This window comes from Loxodonta africana, chromosome 12 (genome assembly GCF_030014295.1).
Source record: "Loxodonta africana isolate mLoxAfr1 chromosome 12, mLoxAfr1.hap2, whole genome shotgun sequence".
NCBI classification, from domain to species: Eukaryota; Metazoa; Chordata; class Mammalia; order Proboscidea; family Elephantidae; genus Loxodonta; species Loxodonta africana.
In genome coordinates this window covers 19,495,441-19,521,178 of record NC_087353.1, presented here as the reverse complement: position 1 = coordinate 19,521,178, position 25,738 = coordinate 19,495,441, and the positions used below count along the sequence as shown (strand labels likewise).

The 25,738-nt window shown below is 37.1% G+C and overlaps 1 protein-coding gene across 5 annotated transcripts in view; it reads right to left on the bottom strand.

The window, feature by feature from the left end:
- Positions 1-25,738, bottom strand: part of TAF1B (TATA-box binding protein associated factor, RNA polymerase I subunit B) — a 77,244-nt gene that overhangs the window by 16,803 nt on the left and 34,703 nt on the right. For all 5 annotated transcript variants that reach the window (XM_023550421.2, XM_010591908.3, XM_003411881.4 and 2 more), the window contains 4 exons: positions 10,763-10,910; positions 6,544-6,721; positions 5,922-5,968; positions 3,285-3,375 (listed from right to left, as the gene is read on the bottom strand). In XM_023550421.2, coding sequence (XP_023406189.1) covers positions 3,285-3,375; positions 5,922-5,968; positions 6,544-6,721; positions 10,763-10,910 — 464 coding nt within the window. The remainder of the gene's footprint in view (positions 1-3,284; positions 3,376-5,921; positions 5,969-6,543; positions 6,722-10,762; positions 10,911-25,738) is intronic.

Here is a 25,738-nt window from a genome sequence, read left to right as displayed (position 1 = left end):
CTGCCACATCTTTCTCCCACAGAGCCACTGGTGGGTTCAAACCGCCAACCTTTTGGTTAGCAGTCGAGTGCTTAACTACTGTGCCACCAGGGCTCCTTACACAGGTAGCAATTATGCTATAATCAATGAGGGATTATTATTTCCTTGGGTTATATGCCCAGAGGATGGTAAAACCAGTCGCCGTCAAGTCAATTCTGATTCATAGGGACCCTATAGAGAATGGTGAAGGTGATCTGAAACGATAAAACTAACTGTTCGGATGCCACTTCTGAAACTGAAGCTTCTTCAAAGATTTACTCTACCTCTCTTCAGCTTACCTCTTGTCATTACATAAAGCTACAAAAACAGAGACGTGCCACCAAGTCCCTATGTTATGTTGTAAATTATCCGTATGCTGCCCTCCAGTCACTATACGATTCGTTTCCGTACTTTTGAAAATTGAGGTATAATTTACATATAGCAAAATTCACCTTTTTCAGTGTACAGTTCTACAAGTTTTCACAAACCCATAGTTAATCAACACCATGATTAATATACAGAATAGTTCCATCATTTCAAAAAATTCTCCATGCTCCTTGATGGTCACGCCCTCACCACATCCCCAAATCCTGGCAACCAATGATCTATTTTCTGTCCCTATAGTTTAGCCTTTTCTGGAATATCACATAAATGAAATCATATAGTATGTATAGCCTTTTGAGTCTTTCATATAGCATAATGCATTTGAGTCACGATACTGCTGGCTGTATCAGATGGTTGGTCTTTTGTATTGCTGAATGGTGTTCCATTGCATGGCTGTACCTCAGTCTGTTGATCCATTCACCAGCTGAAGAACCTCTGGGTTGTTGCCTGTTTTTGGTACTTATTAATAAAACCAGTATAAACATTTACATACAGATTTTTAGGTGGAGTTTTCATTTCACTAAATATCTAGAAGTGAAAAGTACTAGTATGATAACTGTGTTTAAATTTATAAGAAGCTGCCAAACTTTCCAAAATGGCTGTCTCATTCTGCATTCCCACACTTGGTATGATTAGTTTTTTTTTTTTTTTTTTAGCCACTCTAATTGGTATGCAGTGATATTCATTGTGATTTTAATTTGCATTTCCCTACTGATTAATGATGCCGAACATCTGTTTATGTGATTATTTGCCAGGAACCCTGGTGGTGTAGTGGTTAAGTGCTACAGCTGCTAACCAAAAGGTCAGCAGTTCAAATCCACCAGGTGCTTCTTGGAAACTCGACAGGACAGTTCTACTCTGTCCTGTAAGGTCACTGTGACTCGATGGCAATGGGTTTTTGGTTTATGTATTTCCTTGGTGAAGTGTCAATTCAAATCTTTCATCCATTTTTAAAACTGGATTGTTTTCTTATTGTATGAGAATTCTTTAGATAGTCTAGATAACAAATGATATATATTTTATATACAATCTAGATACCATATATAGTTTTTATATAGTCTAGATACAAACATGGAAGGTGATATCCACAAGAACAAAGAGAAAAATTAGAAATTTACGTCAAAAATACAGGTGAATAGGGTGGGAGAGAGAGATAATCAGCATGCGCTGGGGCTTCGTGCCCAAGCACAAGTTAGTGGTGATTTGTATGTTATCTCACTTAGCCCTTAGCACATACCCTATGAAGTAAGATCCCGGTAATGGATTCCCTGCGCAATTCCTTCCCTGGGGCCTCCTGTCTCCCTGCAAAATGCCATTTTGTAACTAGACTTAACTTTTTTGGTCATTAAATTCTCCCCTAAGGTAGCTAAAAGTCAGTAAGCCTTAGATGAACAATTAATTTTAACATTCCAATCTGAATTTGGGCTCTAATAGCTATTTCGAAGTCTGAGTAGGTGCCTGGTTTGGGCTAATGAATGCTTAGCTAGCCACTGAGAAGCCTGGGTAGTGTGGCCCCTGAACACCTGACCTCTCAATATCAGTCAGAACTAACCCCAGCTGGCACTATAAAAATGAAAGCCCAGTGGCTGCTTCACCAAGATAACCTAAGACAACAGAGCAAACTTTTGTTCTTGTTGCTGCTCTTGTACCCACTGAGACTGGCTGACTCAAGAGCCATTCCTCCTCCGACAAGGAAGAGGAAGGCCCTAATTTCCTGGGGATCCACAGGCTGTCAGAATAAGTTCCCCTCTCACCCATTTCTCCATTATCATTGTGGGCCAATCCCGAATAGTGAGAAACTGGTTCTCTTCTCCCTTTTTGCAAGGATCTTCTTCCCCATAGAGCTTTATCCACCCTTTGAGTCTGTTTCTCTATTTAGGAGCTCTCTTAAATTTAAGGGAAAAATCATCTAGTTCCACCTCTGAAACTTGAAAATTAGTTCTTAATTAGAAGAGCATATGAGTTGGCATTATTATCTCTATTTCACCAAGGAAGAAGCTGCAGGTGACCAAATTATCATTTTAACTAATTTAAAGAACCTTGATTTTTCTCAAAGGATATAAGAAATCTGGTCAAATTAGTACTATTGAAAATTTACATAAAAATACAGAGATGTTAAACTTTTCTTCAAAGTCTCACAGAGACTCAAAGTTCTAAGAATAGAAAGCAGAGAGCAATAGCAATGTACCCTATACTGTATGAGATGGTGTCTCTGAAAATTTATGAACGAACTAAATTTCAGTGAACTGAGGCTAAGAGGTTAAGTAACTTGCCCAAGGTTACACAGCTAGTTATGCAATCTGACTCAAACCTAGCCCTGTCTGTCTCTCAAGCTATGCTCTTTCTACTCTACCATGACAGGCCTAAATCAGAATGAGAGTTCAAAAAAGTGCAACAGTGAGACTGACTGAATTAAATATGCTCTCTGTTCACTTTCTTTTGATTTTCATAGGGATCTTTATTTTGGGGGAACATTCTCATATATTACATATGTCACAGGCTGATATTTATAATCTTCGTAATACTGGGAAGCATAGACAGAAAATAACCAACTTTGCAAAATGGGAAGGGGGAGGAGTATTGGAAATACAGACGAGACTCATGAAAATTATAAAAAGTTAATTACTAAATACAATGTGGTACCCTGGATTAGATCCTGGAACAGAAAGAAGACATTAATGGAAACACTGGTAAGATGCAAATAAAATCTGTAGTTAATAGTAATGTTAAAAAAAAAAAAAGTTAATTATAATGTATGGTTAATATTTCTAGCAATAAGTCACAATGTTGATGAGTCTATACTGATGAAACTTCAGCTTTCAAAAGTGATGTAACAGACTTGGAAAAAGTAGATGAATACAAAACCAGAAGAGAGAACATACTTGGCTCTGGCTTCTTCCCATTTTTGTTTTTTCTCATCAACAGTTCTCTTCATTACTTGGTACCACTTTCTGAAATCAAACCATGGGTTATCTGAAAGAAATGAAATCCATGAATATTAACCAAATACACTAAATTATCACAATATACATTGTTCATTTGCATCTTCATTCACCGATGTAGCTAAACATGTATATAATAGCTCTTGGAAATGATGGGTAAAGTAATTGTCTCCATACTCTGACATGACTCTCCCAAGCAATCCATCACTCCCTCCTCCGTGTTCCTGTCTACATTATGGCTCTAATTAGATTATACGGAAATAATCTTTTTATATGTCTGTTTCCCCTAGGCTTGATTATACCATCCTTGAGAGGAGAAGACACATTTTCCTTGTCACTACACAATCAGGTCTCCTCCTCCCAAACCCAGCGCCTAGCACAGTGCTTGGCATATGGTGGTGCTCCAATATGCTTGATAAATACATAAACCAAGGAACAAACGACTGATAAATGTGTGAACAGTACTATAACAGCTGACTCCAGAATTCCAGTTTCACTAACCCTATTCCTGTTCTTTATAATCCTAACCCCAAAAATCTAGGTAAGTAAAAAAGTAGACTGCACTAGACAGTTGGAGTGAGTGTGTGTTCAAGATGTGGAGGTTAGAGGGGCAACAGAATTGAATGTCGTAAGTATAATAATTTACTCTTTTATTCATTCCATACGGGGAGGTGGGAAGAACAGGGAGGTAAAAAAGGAAAATGAAAAGGTAAAGCAGAGAGGAGGATTACAGAGTGAGGGAGTCAGAAGAAAGGAAGGCTGATAGGAAGAAGATGATTAAATGAAAGGCTAAATTTTTTACATACCCTAATGAATACAGTACCTTTCAATGACTAAATAAAAATCTGCTCAACTGGCCAATATAATCATCAATCAATCCAATATAACCTTGTACGCCACACAGCCACAGAGAAAAGAAAACTACCAAAAGAACTATAAGGATAGAGAAAAACTATAAACAATTCAGTTTGGTAACCCTGAGTAAGTCACAACTTCTTTAAACCTCGTCAGTAATGTGGGGGCAGCAGGGGAAGGCGGAAAGGAGGGGAAGCAGAGAATGGAGACAATGATCTTTGCCCTGCTGACAGCATAGACTTACTCTGAGGATCACAGAGAAGACAATATGTCAAAGTACTTTGTTTATTCTAATTGTCTACACAGTCTACTCTGACTTTTTAGTATTAGAAGGGACATTAGCAGACATCCAGTTCAACCTTCCACTGTATGCAGGAGATACAGAACCATGTGCAGAAAGAACAATTTTATTTTGCATATATTCTGGAAAAAACACACAAACTGATTACTATTATTAAATCCAAGCTCCTAAAACCAGTGAACTAGTTAGAATAATTTAGAAGGTGGAATTGAATTTAAGAATTTACATATTTACTAAACTTTATGGAGTTGCTCTTAGGCCAGTCACTAGGTTAGACACTAAAGACATATATTTTTAAAATAATATCTTCTTGTGTTTTTAGTGAAAGTTTACACAGAAAATCTGGTTCCCATTTAACAATTTCTACACATATTGTTCAAAGGTACTGGTTACATTTTTCATAATGTGTCAGCATTCTCATTATTTTCATTCTGACTGTTCTGGTTCTTTCAATCTAGGTGTGTATCAGGGCTGTATCCTTTCACCATACTTATTCAATCTGTATGCTGAGCGAATAATGTAAGAAGCTGGACTATATGAAGAAGAATGGGGCATCAGCACTGGAGGAAGACTGGTTAACAACCTGTGATATGCAGATGACACAACTTTGGTTACTGAAAGTAAAGAAGACTTGAAGAACTTGTTGATCAAGATCAGAGACTATAGCCTTCAGTATGGATTACACTTCAACATAAAGAAAACAAAAATCCTCACAACTGGACCAATAAACAATATCATGGAGAAAATACTGAAGTTGTCAAGGATTTCGTTTTACCTGGATCCACAATTAATGCCCAAGGAAGCAGCAGTCAAGAAATCACATGATATACTGCATTGGGCAAATCTCCTGCAAAAGACCACTTTAAAATGTTATAAAGTAAAGATGAGGACTAAGGTGTGCCTGACCCAGGCCTCGGTATTTTCAGTTGCCTTATATGCATGCAAAAGCTGGACAATGAATAAAGAAGACCAAAGAAGAACTGATGTATTTGAATTACAAGGCTAGCAAAGAATACTGAATATACGATGGACTGCCAGAAGAACAAACAAATCTGTTTTGGAAGAAGTAAAACCAGAATGCTCATTAGAAGCAAGGATGGAGAGACTTCGTCTCACATACTTTGGACATGTTATCAGGAGGGACCAGCCCTGGAGAAGGACATGATGCTTGGTAGAGTAGGGGGTCAGTGCAAAAGAGGAAGACCCTCAATGAGATGGAGTTGACATGGTGGCTGCAACAATTTGTTTAGTAGTTCAGAGACATAATTAGATCATTATATGAAAATATAATCCTGGTACAACGTACAAGGAATACAATTTTATATGTGTGTATATTTTTCAAAGTTTTTTTTCCCCTACATTTACTCCTATCTTTTAATCCATCATTACAATCATTTTAAATTTGATGAAAAATTAAGTACCTTCTTTGTTCTTTTCGTTATGTTTTTCAGCAAGATTAGATAAAGACCTGCAGATAACAATAAACAAGTTAATTTATTTAGAAATCCCTTATTTGGAAAGCTAAATTTTGAATTCTTCTGAAAGAAAGGCATAGAATTGTACTTGAAACTGATACCAGATTTTAATGACAAAGTAATCACTGAAACAAGGAGGAAGATGCTATGAATATTGCCATTCTTTGTTGGCATTTGGGAGGTAACATTATAAGATTCTTTTACCTTCTAAAATAATCATTGAGAGACACACAGTGCCAAGAGCCTAAAATCTGTTGCCGTCGAGTCGATTCCGACTCATAGGACTCATAGCAATCCTGTAGAACAGAGTAGAACTGCTTCAAGGGTTTCCAAGGAGCAGCTGGTGCATTCGAACTGCCTATCTTTTGGTAGCAGCCAAGCTCTTAACTGCTGTACCACGAGGGCTCCTAGAGCCTAAAGACATATATAAATAGTTAAATGCTTCTTTAGGACTTTAACTTCTAACAATTAGGAAAAAGCAATACAATTCTTTTTTTTTTTCCCCTTAGCTTTTTAAAACTAAGATCAGTACAATGCTACTTTTCATAAAATTAAGACATACACTTACCATTCTAAATTGTCATCCAATAAAAAGAGAAGTTTCAGTACTACTATAATGATAGCTACAGCTTGTACATCATATTTAACAGTTTTTGCCATTTTAGCTATAGGATCAAATGTCAAAAAATCCACTTCTCCTATTCCAGTTAGTTTTACCACTTGGCAGGTTAAATTGTGCATTTCATCTGTTGAAGAACAAAATTGTATAAAGTAAATTCTTCAGTTAAGTAAAGAATATATATACCAATGTATATATGTATAAGAAAATCTTTACCTTAAAACACATGATACTAAGCTAGAACTTGGAAACACACATTTTGTGAAAAAGTAAAACAAAAAATGATATCCATATAGAAAAACTAATATTGGTAGAATCTTGGCAAGGCATACCTTTTCTTATTTTGACTTCCTAAAACACCTACTATTTATATGACACACCTTGGCACTGAATTAATACACAGCCGTGCCTCAGTTTTTCTAGTGTTTCATACATGTCTCTCGTCTGTGTCTCTACAGCAATTAGTGCAGACTAACTCCCCTCTAAGACCAAGAGTTTCTCTAGGGAATGAACACTTGGTGCTGGCACCATGGCTAGCACACTGGAGGCCCTCCACGTGCACTTAACTAGATGTACTGCTTTCCTAAGGAAATCAGAAGTTTGGCATGGGCTGCATCTATTACTCAGGAATGAATAATGTGATACTTGGAACCAGAAAATCTAGGCCTATGTTTTGGCTTCCTAATCATTAGCTTTGTGACCAGGCATCAGTCACTTAAGCTTAGTGTTTCTTCATTTGTAAAATGGGTTACAGTGAGAATAAACTAAGACTAAACAAAGTAGTACAAATGAGTATATTTTGAAACCTCTGAGTTACTAAACAACTTTCTTCACTCAGTAATCTAAGTACCGAAGATGTACCATATCCTATTCTAATTATTTTCAAGTACAGCTATTACTACAGAGCTAATAAACGTGTTGAATTTAGTAAATCTCCTACATTTTAATCAGTTACAATATCTTGTTGATGCTGTTCCCCATAATACAGGGTCACTATGCGTTGGAATCGACTCAATAACAACAGGTTAAGAGAGTAGACTATGAAACCAAACTGCCTGGATTGGAATCCCTGCTCCATCGTTTACTAGCACATTACCTCTCTGTGCCTCAGTTTTCTCATGTGTATGAAACAGGAATAACAACAATACCTATCTCATAGTTACTGTTAAGACTAAGTGAGTTTCTATACCTAAAGCACAACATTATTATTGTTGTTGTTGGGTGCTGTCAAATTGATTCCGACTCATAGCAACCCCATGTGACAGAGCAGAACTTCCCTCCTAGCATTTTCTTGGATGTCACCTTTATGGAACAGATTGTCAGGTCTTTCTCCTGCAGAGGTGCTGGGTGGGTTCAAACTGCCAACCTTTTGGTTAACAGCTGAGTGCTTTACCGTTCTGCCACCAGGGCTCCTGGCCTGGCATATGTTGTTGCTGTTTGCTGTTGAGTCAATTCCGACTCATAGCAACCATACAGGACAAGGCAGAACTGTCCCATAAGGTTTCCAAGGAGTGGCTGGTGGATTTGAACTGCCGACCTTTTGGTTAGCAGCCTGAGCTCTTAACCACTTCCTGGCATATACGCGTTGCCGTCGAGTTGATTTCGACTCGTAGCATATAGTGAGCACTTAATAAATGTTAGCTTTTATGCTGGCTGATCTCCAATCAATCCACTTCTCACTGTCTCCACTACTGCTATTTAGTGCATCATCACAACAGGTCTCCTTTCCTCCTGTCTTACCATGCTCTGATCCAATCATCTCATTCCCCTGCTCTTATTAACCTGTCCAGCCTTTAGCTTCCAACCCAAACAGCTGCTATAGTTTCCCCAACAAGCCACGTTCTCGCTTGCCTCTCTGCCTTTGCATGTTTTCCTTCACCCTTTTCCCAGGAAAGCCAATTTCTCTTTCTATTCCTGTTCTTAGGCTTTGCTGGGCTGATTTCTCACTGATCTTATAGAACTCAGTTACACCAATCTCTTCTTCTAAGAATATTTATCCGATAGCAGAAGTCTTCTTTGATCTGTTCTCTTCTGAAAGCTAAAGCAGCTATCCTAGGATTTACCCCACTGCTGTGTACAGTTAAGTGTTTACTTCTTTATCTTCTCTGTCTTCCTCTTAAGCTTGAAGGCAGAGACTAAGTCTTATTTTATTTGTCTTCCTATCCTTGGCTACCTGCACATAATTGGTGCTAACACATGTTGGCAATGAAGAATAAACAAAATACAAAACTAATTTTGTTCTTTGAGTAAAAATTTTTAAGTACAAAATTTTCACTGATAAAAAAAGCTTTTTCTCAGATGGAACATACAAAACAATGATAATTCAAAACATGGCATTGAAGTATTTTTATATATCTACAAGATTATAATAACTAAAATTTTCACTTAGCTTTTACTCATTCATTCAATGAATATTTACTGAGCAACTAGTTTTCAAGAAGTTCACTTAATAAATATCAAGTGACAATAATGTCTCTCTTCACATTATAGTGGATTTAATCCTACTTGTTACTCCCAGGAAGAGTTAGACAAGAAAAACTGTTAAACTACACACACTGGTCAGAAAATCCTGCCACCCACTCTGTCCAAGAGCAATCACTTGAGGTAGAAGCTTGCTTTAGTTATTTTCTTTTTTTTGAAATCCCTGGTATCCTTCATAAGCTACTATTCTCTTTTTAAGTTCAAGATTTTGAAATATATGACAGAACACAGGACCTCTCAATATTTTACGAGTCATCAAAGGAGTACATGAAAATAAGAAAATCCAAAACAAAAATTCTGGAATCTGAATCAAACAACTGGTGACTTCTGAAATCTCAATGAGACATAAATTCTTTAGCTAATAGATGATACATTTGAAGACTTTAAATTATTTTTGTTCCTGTTTTTAAAAATATTAAAAATTGTACACTCAGTATTTATATGTATATATTTATGTGTTAACCCAAAACTCACTGCCATCGAGTCGATTCTGACTTAGAGCGACACCATAGGGTTTCCAAGGTCATAAATCTCTATGGGAGCAGATTGCCACATCTTTCTCCCTCGGAGCCACTGGTGGTTTTGAACCGCCGACCTTTTGGTTAGCAGTCCGGAGCTTTAACCACTGTGCAACCAGGGTTACTACATATTTATATTTGTTTTTATAGCTAAAACTATAGTGTATATACAATTTCATATATTGCTTTTATTCATGTAAGTATTTTCCTCTTCTATTTAAAAATACATTCAACCACATTTTTTGTATGACTTAAGCAACAGTACTGATACACTGTGTTGATATTTTCTGTTAAGAACAGAAGTCCTGAGTTTCTCACATTTCTAGTTTAGCAAGAAATTCAGGAATGAATGAATTACATCAGCAGATCTAAGCATAGTGAGGCTCTTCTCAAATTCTGTGTTTCACTGCCTTAAAGAGTTCACTGCGATCCTACTAAACCTTGATCTCCATTTGTTTTAGGGATTGGAAATAGCCTATGTTACCAAAAACACAAAACACATTACCATAGCTCAGGTTATGGGATATTTTTCATTAGAATTTACTATGTAATAATCATGCTTCAAACAAATGAAGAAAAAGTGATGCTTTTTTTGTTGTTGTTGTTGGCTAGGTCTTTATTAACATGTATTGAGATGTTTAGCTATTTTATTTGGCATTCTATTGCACATGAGTTGGGAGCCAACTTGATGGCAGCTAATAACAACAACAGTAAACTTACTGTAAACACCGAATACATTATCTGAAATATAAAGCCCTCACACTTTCACATCCACTAAAACCAAAAAACCAAATCAAACCCAGTGCCATCGAGTCGATTCCGACTCATAGCAACCCTACAGGACAGAGTAGAACTGCCCCCATAGAGTTTCTGAGGAGTGCCTGGCGGATTCAAACCGCCAACCCTTTGGTTAGCAGCCGTAGCACTTAACCACTATGCCACCAGGGTTTCCCATCCACTAAAACAGGCCTCTTTAATTTATCTCTGAACGGTGTTCCCTTTTAGATAAGTGGTCTGAATTATTTTAAGAAAGGTATCTGAAATTAAGCTTTAAGTTACTATGGTTCCTTCCAGGTGGCTCCCATATTCTGTGATCTGAAAACATTCTATATTCCTATTATAATTCTAGTAGGTAAAGGCTTTCCTCATCATGTACACTACACACCTACCAGGTAGATTGACTTCCATTAAGTATTTCATACACAAGATGTTTGGATGTAGATAGCAGTCCTCAGTTATGTCTGGAAAACGAGGCAAATCTAAAAATGTGGCAACTTCAATAGTTTTTTTATAGATATCCTCATAGTCAGGCCAAGACTGAAATAAAAGAGAGTCAAGGTAGCAAGACTTGAAACATAAACTATTTTTTAAAATATTTTTCTGGATTCATGAATAAAATCTGAATGAAAAGTATAAAGGGGGAAAAACACACGTAAATCCTTAACATCCCATTTGAACAATTTTAAACAGTAATAAACCAAAAAACCAAACCCGCTATCGTCCAACCGATTCTGACTCATAGTGACCCTGTAAGACACAGTAGAACTGCCCCAGGGGTTTCCAAGGAGTGGCTGGTGGATTTGATCTGCCGACCTTTTGATTAGCAGCCAAGCTCTTAACCACGAGGGCTGCAAACAGTAAGCACTCCTAAATAAAAAAGCCACCAGAACTCAACACTTCTTGAGAGTCACAGTAGAAGAACCTGAGGGGACAGGATCTAGAAGTTACAACATTGTCCTAACTGCACTGCTCTAACACACAACTTCCCTCTCACCCTTCTTCACCCTTCAGCCCTCTTTGATCTTGAAATTCACAGCTAACAAATTTGGATAATCGTTACATAATATTTACATGCTTCTATGTAGGCAATAACACCAGGGTTTAAATCCAGTAGTTAAAAATTCACAATTCAACTTCATACTAAAATCTCTTCCACATAATAGTATATAAGATTCTCCTACAGAATTCAGGAAAATCTATGAGCCAATAGTAATAAATTCTGTTCAGCACTTTAAGGTTGCCCCTGTAGAGTTTTTGCATATGCTATTCACATTTCTGCAACTTGTGAACGTTCTTGATGTTAATACTATACAAAATTTTTCCTTTTACTCATCTGTTCACATAAAATTATTAAATTTATACCCTATTTTGTATAAGACACAACTGGGTGCTTTGGGGGAATACAAAGATGAATAAGACAATCCTTTTAAGAAGTTTATAATCTAGAAGGGGAGATAGCTGTTGTGTGGTGTTGACAGGTTAGAACCATGTAGGGTTTTCTAGGCTGTAATCTTTACAGGAAAAGATCGCCAGGTCTTTTCTCCTGTGGAGCCGCTGGTGGGTTCCAGCTGCCAACCTTTCAGTTAGCAGCCGAATGTTTAACCACTGCACACCAGGGCTCCTTAAAGGGGAGATAAGGTATGTATAAATAACTATACTACAAAACAGAAAGCTGTCGAGCACCACAAGTGAGAAATAAGAAAGTGTTACAGGGGTTCGGAAAAACCAACATTTCTGATATGGCAGGGCCCTGTTAAAATCGGGCCTGAACATAACCATTTCGGAAAGCTGGCAGCATCTACTAAAGTAGAGCATGTATACATTGTATGACAAAGCAATTCTCCTCCTACATACACAACAGAATCACATCCGCACATCTACCGAGAGATACGTACCAGGATGTTCACAACAACGCTACTCATAGAAGTCCCCAATGTTCCCATCAATGGTAGAACTGACAAATAACGTGATATATTCTCACAATAGAACACTATACAGCAATGAGAATGATCTACATGCAACCATATGGAAGAAACTTCAAAACATAATGTTAAAAGAAAGAAGCCAGGCGCAAAAGAGTATGATTCCATTTACAAAAAGTACAAAACTCATCGACTTAGTACAAAACTTCTATCCTGTCAGAAGTCAGGGCAGTGAGTACTCAGGAGAGAGGGGGTAGACTGTGACTGGAAATAAGCATGATGACGGGGCTTCTAGGGTGACAGTAATGTGCCGTTTCTTGATCTGGTTTCTAAGGTGTCTCTAAATGGGTTCGAACTGCCAACCTTTTGGTTAGTAGTCCAGTGCTTAATGATCTGCACCACCCAGGGACTCCCACACAATTATAAAGCATAGGGAGCCTATGTTAGCTCAGCACAGTATTTAACCTTTGGCTGGGAGCACTGTTACTTAGCAATGTTTTAGAGAATAAAAGGACAGTGAAACTTTTTTTTTTTCTGGTCTCTGCCCCATTGTCCTTGGCCCAGAGAGGAGATTAAGCCTTTATTTTGAAAAGATTCTAAAACATAGATAACTACCATATAAAAATTACAGTAAACATTCAATGACTGCATTAGAATAGTCTTGACATTAGAAGGGAAGGATCTCATAGAAGCTGCTAGGCTATTTGTACCATATTTTCATTAGGTGTATAGAATCTCTGACATATTAAGCAGAATGAGGTCTACCTGAACCCTGTTTAAAACTTTGCATGTCTAGTAAGGTATTTCACTTTATATTGACTCCCTGGTCACCTGCTAATGAGTCTAATTCTACCTCAAATCTTTTGTGGAACACGGGGCAATAGCAAAAGAAAGAGTGAGGCAGAGAGACAAGGTTAGTCTGTACTGCTCGAAGCACCACCTGTATCAGAATCACGTGCACGATGCTTATTGAAAATGCCTATTTCCTAGATTCCGCAGCAAAGTTATGGAACCAATCTCTGAAGCTGGATCTAAGAATCTAATCTAAATTTTAACAAAGTCCTTAAGATATCCTTAATCATATTAAAAGCCTGAGAACCTCTAGAGATCAATTAAATTGCTGTGGCTTCCTATCCTATTCTCATTTTTCTTGTAGTCTAAAGGAGACTTTCATCTGGTTTTAACCCACTAACTAGAAAAGAGAGGTACACATATCAATTCCAGTGATGGCTAAGGTGTTGTGAGAGGAGGGGAAAACAAAACAATACAAAACACCCAACAGCTAGCTTCTCTTCCTGCTGTCCTGCGGTGGTAATTCTGGGAGGTAGGAGTTGGAGTGAGGGAAGCTGAGAACACCTGCTATCATTATGCCAACCTTAATTTCCCTCAGGTAGATCTGAAACCTATCAGGTTATTATTATAACAAAGATTGCACAAACAATCCCAAGGGCTACTTGTGGCCTACAGAGTAAGGTGGTGAACAAATCTAGACGGGGCGGATTCTTCAATCGGCAAGGTAAGCACAGTGCTTACCAGATCGATCATCTGTAGTGAACAATTTATCATTTTTTCACCACATCAAAGATTGTGCTTCTAGGTATGGCTGGCATCTGTCTCTCTCCCCACCCTACAGCACCCTCCTACAGAATCAAAGTCTCCTTTCAAATTTACAGTCCCTAAAAAAAATTTAAAAAAAAAGATTTTTTTTTTCTTTTTTTTTAACAGGGACAAATCACCCAGTCAGCAAGGTATGCACGGGCTTACTCGTGCTTACTTTCTAATCTGTAGTGAACAATTTCACATTTTTTCACCCATGTGAAATTGTTCAGTACAGATTAGAAAGTAAGCACAAGTAAGCCTGTGCTTACCCTACTTATTGGGTTACCCGCCCCTGAATCTAGACTAAAGTTTGAAGACTCAGAGTGTAATAAAACTTGATCCAGTAAGACCTTCCTTCAGAGGTGCTTAAGAACTGACTGACAACTCTGGAGAAGTCTTTTTCTACCTTCCAACAAAAGACCCAGTTTCACAAGGGACGTAAGATTGCTCCAAGGCAAAATGAATCATCATGGCAAAGTGCCCTTCAGTGGGTTTGGCTGAACCAGCATTACATCTTTTCTTTTTACTCATTCAGAGAGAAGATCAGAATGTTGCCCATCAACATTCAAATACTGGGGAGGTACTTCGGAATGAGTTTCTGGTTTCCTCTTTATCCCTCCTTGCTGAGTCCAGTGAGGGATGATGAAATGACTAATTCTTGAGAAGATTTAGAAACAGTGCCAAAGACTGTGGTAGAATAATATGCATTATTTCATGTTATTTGTTTAGAATTTGTCTATGAGTTTAAAATACATAAAAATAAGGAAAATCAAGGCTGAAAAGACAGAAGTAGCCCTACTGTCTGTAAGTCATTAGCAGATAAATAGTATCTGTAATAGAGATAAGCATGTCCAGGCCCAATACTTTGGTTCATCCAGTGATTTACCTAGGACTTTGGGTAGAGATGGTGTCCCTGGAAGAGATTAGATTTTCAGTTTATTCTACCAGATAATCTGAAAGATTTTTTGCTAGAAGTAATGGTGCTTCAAATCAGCCTTGTGCTCCAGAAACTTGCCTTGAGAGAGGAGGGACGGGGGAGAGGCCGTAGAGAGAGAGACAGAAAGAGAGGCAGATGGAGGTAATATTCAAATTACATGTATAAATAAGGAAAATGAAGAGGCTATCTGCATGGGGTTGGGAATCTCAACTCAGAAAAAAAAAATGATTGGAAATACTAAAACTTAATTTTGCCACCTGTCTCCTCCCAAGCCTTGCTCTTAAGTCTGGGCAAAGGCAAGACTCAAGCCCTCATGAAAAAGAAAACAAATCACATCAATACTCTCTGTAGTCTGTATTCCATTCCCTGTGTTTTAAGTGAGTTTTCTCAGATTTGTTGTTAAAGGGACAGAGGGCCCCATTTAAATACTAACAGAACAACCTAAAGAAAAGAAATAGCTCGCCCAAGATACAGGTATGAGAAAGTTTTTTTCAAGCTTTTTTTTTTTTTTGGTTTGTTTTTAAAGTGTGCTCAACTTTCTGGGATAACAAAAACAAAACAAAACCAAACAGAGAAGAAAAACAGTCCCCAGCAGCCCACACACCAAATACTCCACTGGCATTATCTTCATCGCCATCTCCGAAAACAATTGCACCTTTTGTCATTTCTGGTGGAGGGAGAGCTGCTGAAGAAGCCAAGACTTAGTGGAGAAAGCTAAGACATGGAAGGAGGGAAGAAAATGCTTCCTTTGTTCATGAAAAGCCGTTTCCATTTAAAAGTTTCAACATACTATAGAACACTGAATGCACTTTTGTGAGCAAAGGCAAAGCACACAATGAAGAAAAGCTGCCTGTCAATTACATAAACAGTCATTTGAAGACATCCCAAACCTTCACCCTTTTTCCTGAAAAAGGTTGGAGGGAGGGTATTGGGGGAACCGAGTGTGAACTGTTACTACACTTGACTAAAGATGTGTCTAGAAGGTATAGTAAATACAAATTACAGGACTTTTGGAGTGATCCAGATTCATTTAATTACCCACCCACTGCTTACAATAGTAAGAAATCACAAGTTTAATATGTTTTCAAAAAGATCACAAAGCTATAACAAACTGTTCTAGCATGCATTAAAAACCGAGTGCTTGGGAAAGCTTTTTACTGAATTTCACAAATGTTCCAGCGAGTTTATTTTCCTTCATGAAGCAATGGTTTAAGGCAGGTAAGGACAAGCTAGAGTTTCTGTTACACAACAGCAGGCTCCTGTGATAAACCTGATTACAATACCCTGTCAGAGGTGAACTTCCTGCTTAGCTATTAAAAAAAAAAAGGGCAGTGCCTCACCCTTACTTATTGTTGTTCTGAAGCAAAGATTCAGCTGAGAAAAAGCTAATGCTACATGCACCTGTTAATCTAAACTTCTAACAAGACTTTCTATTACAAAGGAAAATTAGTAAAGAGTAAAACTATCAGAGGTAATGACAAAGCACTGTAATGTATTTCACATTTTTCCGAATTCACAAACACCTCGCATTTTTGAGTCTGCCAGAATTGTCTTAATTCTTGTAAATCTATCATGTGGTAACAAAAAATACTTTATGTTCAAAGTCTAATCTTCTGGAGGTTTGTGGTGAGCACATTACATTGTGTGGAATGTAGTCCTGGTCCTGGGGATGGGACCTTTTAAGAAACATATTGTCGACTTGCAGGGACAAATACAAAGCTTCTGAGCAACTACAAAATTATGAGCCGATGACCAATGAGGACTTGTCAACTGAACAGGTGACAGTAACTTGTTTTGGCCCTAGGATACAAACTGGGAAACACCTATTGGAGTCCTCCTTCTTAAGATTATCTGTTCTCCAATTACTCTGCTGATTGTTACATAGCTATGTTCAAATTTCGCACATCTGTACTAAAGGAGATTAAAAGATGGTATCTAGAAGACTAGATAATCCCAAGATAATTTCTATTTGATTTTGGAAGGTTGCATGATTATTTCTGCAGCAGATTTACCTTTGTTATGATTTAATTTTGCTTAAGCGAGTATAAAACCTAGTTCCTATTCTCTTCTCCTGGGAAGTAACGTGAGGAAGGCATGCTGGGTACTAGTAAGAAGCTGGCCCAGGATCAAACTAAATCACAGATAATCCACATGAAATTAAAAGGTACTAATGGTTTCACTTAGCAGATATGAGGTGGGATTCTACTATAAGAAATATCATAATGTAGCCTCACAGATAAACATTTTCTGACCTGAATAATGTACCATTAGTTTCATTACACTGGTGAACAGTACAAATTAACTGATAAGGTGATTTGTCTCATGAGTGATACTGATTTTTATATGAGTGATACTGACACACCCATAACTCTTATTTTTAAATGTCCTTGTATATAAGCAGAAGTCATATCCCTCACACATTTACTGGTAAAATATTAATAGAATGCTTAAAACTTTTTTTTTTTAAACCAAGCATCATTATTTAATGGCCTCCTGATATGTTATATAATAAATACACCGGAAGCAATCTGGAAGTTACCTACTTGGGAGAGGAGGAACTGCCAGCAGATGAATTAGAAATCTCCTGAGAATAAAGTGTTTAAACCAATTCTGTTCTATAGTTATTTCAAATCATTTAATCAATAAACACTGAGTCCTTACCATTTTACAGAAGTACATTATGTCTTATGGACAATAAAACAGAAGTATTAAACATGGTCTACTCTCAAAACAGTTCACACTTTTAGCTGGAGATTTAAGACATATACAAATTGCCTTTTACTCCTCTGCTTTAGAAATTCTATTTAGACAATATCCTCTAGCTGCCTTTAGAAATATGAAAAACACAAAAGAATGTACGTAACATATTTGCAAGCTATGAGGCATGATAATAAAATGAACACATATGAATCTACTACCCAACTTAAGAACAGGTACATCACCGATAACACGGCATCTACCTGAGGACTCCTGCCCTATCACATCCCTCTGCCTCCCCTACACACGTAACCAGAAGCCTGAACTTTGCCCATCGCTAACTTGCCTTTGTAAAAATAGTTTACCATACACATAAATATATCTAAATGTATTTAGTTTAACTTCTTTTTTGAGCTTTATGAAAACGGTATCATACTCTATATAGTGTTCTGAATCGTGCTTTTAACACATAATAGGAAGTGTTAACTCAACGGCACTGGGTTACTGGGTAGGAAGTGTTCCACATTCATTCATGTTTATGGATAGCTGTAGTTCATTCATTTTCACAGTTGTTTAATGTGCCATTGCATGAACATACCACATTTTATTCATTTTCCTGCTGACAGACATTTAGATTGTTTCCAGTTTTGTTCTTCAGTATCTAGCTGCTTTTTAAGCCTTTTATCACAAAATACAAAATCCCATCCTAGTTTTTATAAATTGTGGCATATCTATACTACACATCTCTAAAAAGAAGAGTTAGTTGATAACTAAACTGAGGTTATGTAGGAAAATATCTATTCTTATGAAATATACAATAAAATATTTAGGGATAATGGGCCATGACGGATGTAATTTACCCTCAAATGATTCAGAAATTCAATTAGATAAATAGGCGGATAGACAGAATAGCACAAACAATAAAGCAAATGGGATAAAATGTTAACAATAGCTGAATCTAGGGAAAGAGTATGAGTGTTCTTTGTACGATTTTTATTCTTGCGATTGTTCTGTAAATCTAAAAGTATCCCAAAATAAAATTAAAATAAGGCTCTCCAAGATACATTAAGTTTAAAAAGCAAAGTGTAAACAAAGGTTATTGTTACCAAAACATGGTCTCATATTTTATGCTCATACTTTTCCATCAAAATCTCTATGAGAAATTCCTTCACATTTTACCTCTGCCCCCTCATTCAATATTATCTTAAAAGCAGTATAGACAACAAAAGGGATTCTTACTAGGGCACGTATTTCGTGTAAGCGAAAGTCTGTAACTATGACTCTCCATTAACACCGTTCAACCAGGGGAAACAATTTAAGCAAAGATTAGACTAGTGACTATATTTATGGATAGAGACTACAATTAAAAAAAATCCAAGCATAAATGAGCAAAATGAGACGCACTTAGGCATTCAATAAAGAATTGCTTAGGAAACACCTAAAAAGCATCTAAATATTAAAAATTAATATTTAGAATACTTCTGGTTCTGCCCGCCCATGAAGGATTAACTACTATGGAAATTGCCTTCCCACCATAAGCTATCAGAGAATTGGGAAAAATATATGAAGTAACAGCTTTCAGGCTTGGACAACAGGCTTGGACAAAGACTACAGTCTCTGAGAGAAGGTAAACAAATGACCCCAGTTTACCGTCTACAGATAGTTTTCAAGCTGCAGTGCAGGGAGTGGGGAGTGAAACAGAGCCTAAGGGTCTTGCTGAGCTCGTGAGACAGAGATCAGAGTTCCATGGAAACTGAGGTATCTATAATTTGCAGTACAGTGTACCAGAAATGATGAAGCTGCACAGAAAGAGAGCTTCAGAGATCTGCAAAGGGGTCCCTTGAGTCTTTGACTGAGTATTGATCTGTACATGTGAGGGAAAAAAACTTGGGGTCGGGGAAAAAAATCATTGGAAAGCAGCAGACCAAACAATTTCCAGGGCTCAGACAAGGCTCCAGTGGAAAGACTATCTAACACAAGGGGCACTGGGTAGAGCCTTCAGAAAGGACATACCTTAGTAGTGTGGCTAAATTAGTCCGGAATAAAGGTCCTGGGCCGGCCTTAAGAAAGCTTAGAAACAAGCCTCAAAGGGATCAAAACGATTGTCAAGTTACTTAACTGAGCATCACAACAAAAATCCAGCACCAACAACATAAAATGTGTAATGTCCGCATCCAATAAAAGTTACCAGGCATGCAAAGAAAGAGGTAAATATGACAAATAACCAAGAGAAAAATCAATCAATAGAAACAGACCCAGAAATAAAAGAGATGACAGAATTAGGGGACAAGAACCTTAAAACAGCTATTATAAATATTGCCAATATACTTAAGGGCGTAAAAGAAAATATGAACAGAAGGAAGACAGAAATGGAAGAAATAGAGAAGACCAAAATGGAACTGCTAGAAAGGAAAATTTAGTATCTGAAATTAAAAATAAATTGTATGATATTAACAGCAGATTAGACCTTGAAGAAAGAAAAAAAGATAGGTGAATTTGAAGACATGACAATAGAAAAACCATTCAGAATTGAAACACACTTAGAAAAAAAGAGTAGGGGGGAAAAAAGAACACTAGCCTTAGTGAGTTACGGGACAATATCAAATAGCCTAACATATAATTCATGTCTCAGAGAAAAACAGAAGGGAGGACAGAAAAAAATATTTAAAGAAATAATGGCTAAGCTTTTTTCCAAATGTGATGAAAACTATATACCCACAGATCTAAGCTTAATGAACCCCAAGCAGAAGAAACATAAAGAAAACCACATCAAGGCACACCACAATTCAACTGTTGAAAACCAGTGGTAAAATCTTAAAAGCAGCCAGAAGAAAAACGAAGATTAATAGCAGACTTCTTATCAGAAATCAGGCAGGCCAGAAGACAATGGGATGGCATCTTAAAAATGTTGAAAGAAAAATATCAACCTGGAATTCTACGTTGTTGTTGTTAGGTGCTATCGAGTCTAACCCAACTTACAGAATTCTGTAACTACTAAAGAGGTCTTTCAAAAGTGAGGCAAAATAAAAACTTTCTAAGACCAAGAAAAGCTAAAAGAATTCATCGCTAGAAGATCTGAACTAGAAGTGTTAAAGATTTTTTAGAGCGATGGAAATTTGGATCTAAACAAAGGAATAATGTTGGAAATAGCATTTATGTGAGAAAAAATACTTTTTCTGATTTTTAAATATCTTTAAAAGATAACTGATTGTTTAAAGCAAAAACAATCATAATGTATTGTTGAATTCATAACAAAGTAAAAATAAAATGTATGGATTGAAAAAGTAAAATTGTTATGGATTGAATTGTGTCCCTCAAAAATATGTTTCAACTTGGCTGGGCCATGGTTCCCAGTATTACGTGCTTGTCTGCCATTTTGTCATCTGATGTGATTTTCCTATGTGTTGTAAATCCTATCTCTATGATGCTAACGAGGCATGATTAGAGGCAGTTATGTTAATGAGGCAGGACTTAATTTAGTCCAACTTCTTGGATTATTTGCTCAGCATACAGACTGAATAAGTATGGTGAAAGGATACAACCCTAATGCACACCTTTCCTTTTAAACCATGCAGTATTCTCTTGTTCTGTTCAAATGACTACCTCTTGATCTATGTACAGATTCCTCATGAGCACAATTAACTGTTCTGGGTTCCCGTTCTTTGCAATGCTATCCATAATTTATGATCCACACAGTCAAATGCCTTTATGTAGTCAATAAAACACAGGTAAACATCTTTCTGGTGTTCTCTGCTTTCAGCCACGATCCATCTGAGATTAGCAATGATATTCCTGGTTCCAGGTCCTCTTCTGAATCCGGCTTGAATTTGTGGCAGTTCCCTATCGATGTACTGCTGCAATTGCTTTTAAATGATCTTCAGCAAAATTTTATAATGGTATTGTTTGATAATTTCTGCATTCGGTTGGATTATCTTTCTTTGGAATAGGTATAAATATGGATCTCTTCCAGTCAATTGGCTGGGTAGCTGTCTTGGTCATCTAGTACTGCTATAACAGAATTACCACAAGCGGATGGCTTTAACAAAGAGTGGTTTATTCTCTCACAGTCAAGTAGGCTAGAAGTCTGAATTCAGGGTGCTGGTTCCAGGGGAAGGCTTTCTCTCTCTGTTGGCTCCGGAGGAGGGTCCTTATCATCAGTCTTCCCTTGGTCTGGGAGCACCTCAGCACAGGAATCTCAGGTCCAAAGGACATGCTCTGCTGCCGGTGCTGCTTTCTTAGTGGTATGAGGTCCCGCTGTCTCTTTACTTGCTTTTCTCTTTTTATATCTCAAAGAGATTGACCTAAGACACTATCTGATCTTGTATATCTCATCAATATAATGCCACTAATCCATCTCATTTCATCATAGTGATAGGATTTAAAACACATAGGGATATCACTAAAATGGTGGACAATCACACAATACTGTGACTCAAAGGCCTAGCTAAATTGACAGAAATTTGGGGGGACACAATTCAATCCATGACAGTAGCTGTCTTCCCAATTTCTTGGCATAGATGAGTGAGCACTTTCAGCGCTGTATCTGTTTGCTGAAACCGACAGATGCGTGAGGGCATTGATAATTACATAAATGTAAATTAGTCTAAATACCCAAATTAAGAGGCTGAGCTTACTGTGTTACATAAAAAATCAAGACCCAACTATATACTGTCTATAAGATACCCAATTTAAAAACAGACACAGATAAGTTAAAAGTAAAAGAATGGAAAAAGACATACTATGCAACCTGTAATTCCAAAAAAAAAAAAAACCTGCAGTGGCTATATTAGTATCAGACAAAGGCGATTTCAGAACAAGAAATACTACCAGGATAAAAAGGGACATTACATAATGATAAAGGAGTCAATTCACCAAGAAGATATAAATATCCTAAATGTTAGGTAGCTAGTAACAGAACTTCAGAAAACTTGAGGCAGAAGCTGATAGAACATAAAAGGAAAAGTTGCAACTATAGTTGGAGATTTCAACACTCTTCTCAGTAATCAATATGATGAGTAAAAATGACTATTTGAACGGCTTCAGAGCAAAGACAAGCAAATAAACATAAAATAACTCACTTCACCTCTTAATTTACAAAATTTAAGCCTAAAATCATAAAAATTTAGGAGAGGCAGACAACAATTTTGACTTGATATAATACTGAGGATACAATATTTTAGGCTGAAACCCTGAATTATCACCAGAAATAAATGTGGCTGTAGCAGCGGCAGGCACTTCTCACCATGCGTCGGTGGGAGGGCAGCGCAAATCTTAACTAAAGGCTTAAGCTAGGCTTCTGAGAAACGTGAGCCAAAATGGCTACTACAGAAAACGTCTCTTGATTCTGTGTATTACACGTCACTTTTGCAGTCATTTAAACATTCGTCAACAAAGGGATCTATTACTTTGTGAAAGATCATAGAGAATAAAAAAAAAATACATTCTTGAAAATAATTACTTTTACACAGGGGACTTTGAGTGTCTGTGCAAGAACATAAAAAGTGAAACCAAATTTCTTAATTAAAAAGGAAATCACCGGTTAGACACCAATCTCAGCCCAGGCAATAATATTCTTTGTAGCAAGCTGAATTTATGGTAACCTAAATTCTAAAATACTGGCATGAGAAGCAAGAGTCATTATATCACATTTTATTCCTTCCCATCCCATGTACTTCCTGGAAACTACTTTGAGAAAACAGAAATGGGCACATTCGAAGACTCTCTTTTATAACAGAATTTAAAATTAAAACTTCATTTTCCAAAAATGACACTTTCTTTTTTTTTCTCCAAGTAGCTTGATTCTCCTCCTAATCCCCATCTCAAAGGAAAAGTATTACCATTCTGGGGCCTGGGAGTGAGCCTATTATACCATCTGAATGTCCATATTTTAAATATATTATCTAAAATAATGCTAACGAAAACACTAATGAAGTTAAGTTTATTTATTCCCAGGTCACATTTCTTAAGCCTTTCACCTTATTTGAAAAATAAGAGAAGTGGACTAAATGATATACATATTTCCTTCCAGCTTTAGTATTCCCCAATTCTATATAAAATATTACCGTGTCCGCCCCTGAGCAGCTTACAATTAGGTTAGGGAGTTAAAAACAACTAAACAGTAATTTTAGGCATCAACAGAAAATACAAATAACCTCATCAAAGTTATCAATGTAACTTGACTGGTGAACGGCTCTGATAAGTCAGGTTAAATCCAAATCAGTTAAGACGTAAAATACAGAATATACTGCAGACTAAGTGAGAGAAGAAAAAGAAGGGGAGAGAAGGGAGCAGAGGAGAAAAGGAGGAGAAGTGAGACAGGAGAGAGAAAGAGAGAATTTTTTTAATAAGGAAGACTATATTGGTAACTGAGGAGCCCTGGTGGCACAGTGGTTAAGCATTCATCTGCCAAACAAAAGGCTGTTGGTCCGAATCCATCAGCCACTCCACGGGAGAATGATGCGGCAGTCTGCTTCCACAGAGGTTAAAAACCTTGGAAATCCTATGGGGCAGTTCGACTCTGTTCTACAGACTCGCTATGAGTCGGAATTGACTTGTCAGCAGTGGGTTTGGTTTTGGTTTTTGGCAAGCTGGTAACTGATACCAAACAATAAACTTAGTTCCATCGGTCCCTCTCAGAAAACTGAACAAATATAAAAAGACATACACCTCGATTTATGGAACCAAATGTCTTTTCCTTTCAGACATAATTGAAACTAAATTTAAAAAACTAAATGAGGGGGAAAAAATGCTAAATGGAACAAAGGCATATAATGCTAAGAGAATAGTTCTAAGGACCCTAATTAAGTGTCAAGTATTATTACATTTTTTATTCAAAACATGTAATTTAAAAGTAGTTCTCTAATTTCCGATTGTGTTTTTTACCACATTTTGAGATCCCCGATTTCATAACGAATGTCAGTGGGAACATTTTAGGAAAGCACCTGCCCTGTAACAGAGACATATGTCTTTGGATACTTTATTCCCTTCATGTGCAAAAGTACAACTTGAACAAAATGCATCTTGTTATCAACAAATACATAGTTTGTACTGTCAGGACAAGGTCAGGCCAAAGTATAAATTCTTGAAAAATAAAATAAAAATATAGTCCAGCTTCTTGATTATTTGCTTGTGAAAATAAGTGTGATTTTCAGAGCAACACTGCACTCCTATCCTAATTCTGTTATTACGGTCCAAAGATAACTCATATCAGTAACTCCATAGGGTTTCCAAGGCTATAAATCTCTAGGGAAGCAGGCTGCCACACCTTTCTCTTGAGGAGCGGCTGGTGGCTTCAGTAAGCAGTCAACCACTTTAACCACTGTGCCACCAGGACTCCTTTTGTAAGGCCACTCGAAATCAATCTACTTAAAAAACAGAGACCAGATTTTATTGGTAAACGGTGAAAGGGGGATTGATTGAAATTTAGTTTGAGAAACAAAATTAGAAAGCATAAAAACCAAAACCAAACCCACTGCCGTCGAGTCGAAACAAGTTTATCTTATACTGAACAAAATTTAAGTTATGATTATACCTATCCACTAAGTTCTCAAAACAATGAATAAAACAATTTTCTTGTTGGGATAATTTTTCTATCAAAATCTTATGATAACGCAATATGGCATCCTTCACATTGCCTTTGATTTGATCAGCATAATTACAAAGAGGGTCACTTTACCAAACTATTCAAGAGTTCTACCAACTTTGCCATGGGGCTCTCTTAATAGTTTTACATATAAATTTTCCCTTTTGAAGAATCTATTTTATTGTGTCACCCTCGTGACTGATGCTCTCGTACGTAGTTGGAGCCCTGGTGATGCAGTGGTGAAGAACTTGGCTGCTAACCAAGAGGTCAGCAATCTGAATCCATTAGTCATTCCTTGGAAACTCTATGGGGCAGTTCTACTCTGTCCTATAGGGTCACTGTGAGTTGGAATCGACTCAATGGAAACGAGTTTGCTTTTCTTGTTTTGGTTATTGCGTCACCCTTGTCACTGATGTTCTCTTCAATAGTTAATCTAATTTTGTCAGATTCTGATCTGTCAATGGGTTTGCAAGCAGTTCTATATCAATTTAAAAGACAGCATGAAATGCTGGAACTTTTACAAAATTTGCACTTTCACTTTAGATCTGCATTATATTAACATCGGTGCAATGGAAAGGGTTAAATCCCAATAACTTCAACATCAAAAGATGTTTGAATAGTGGTTAAT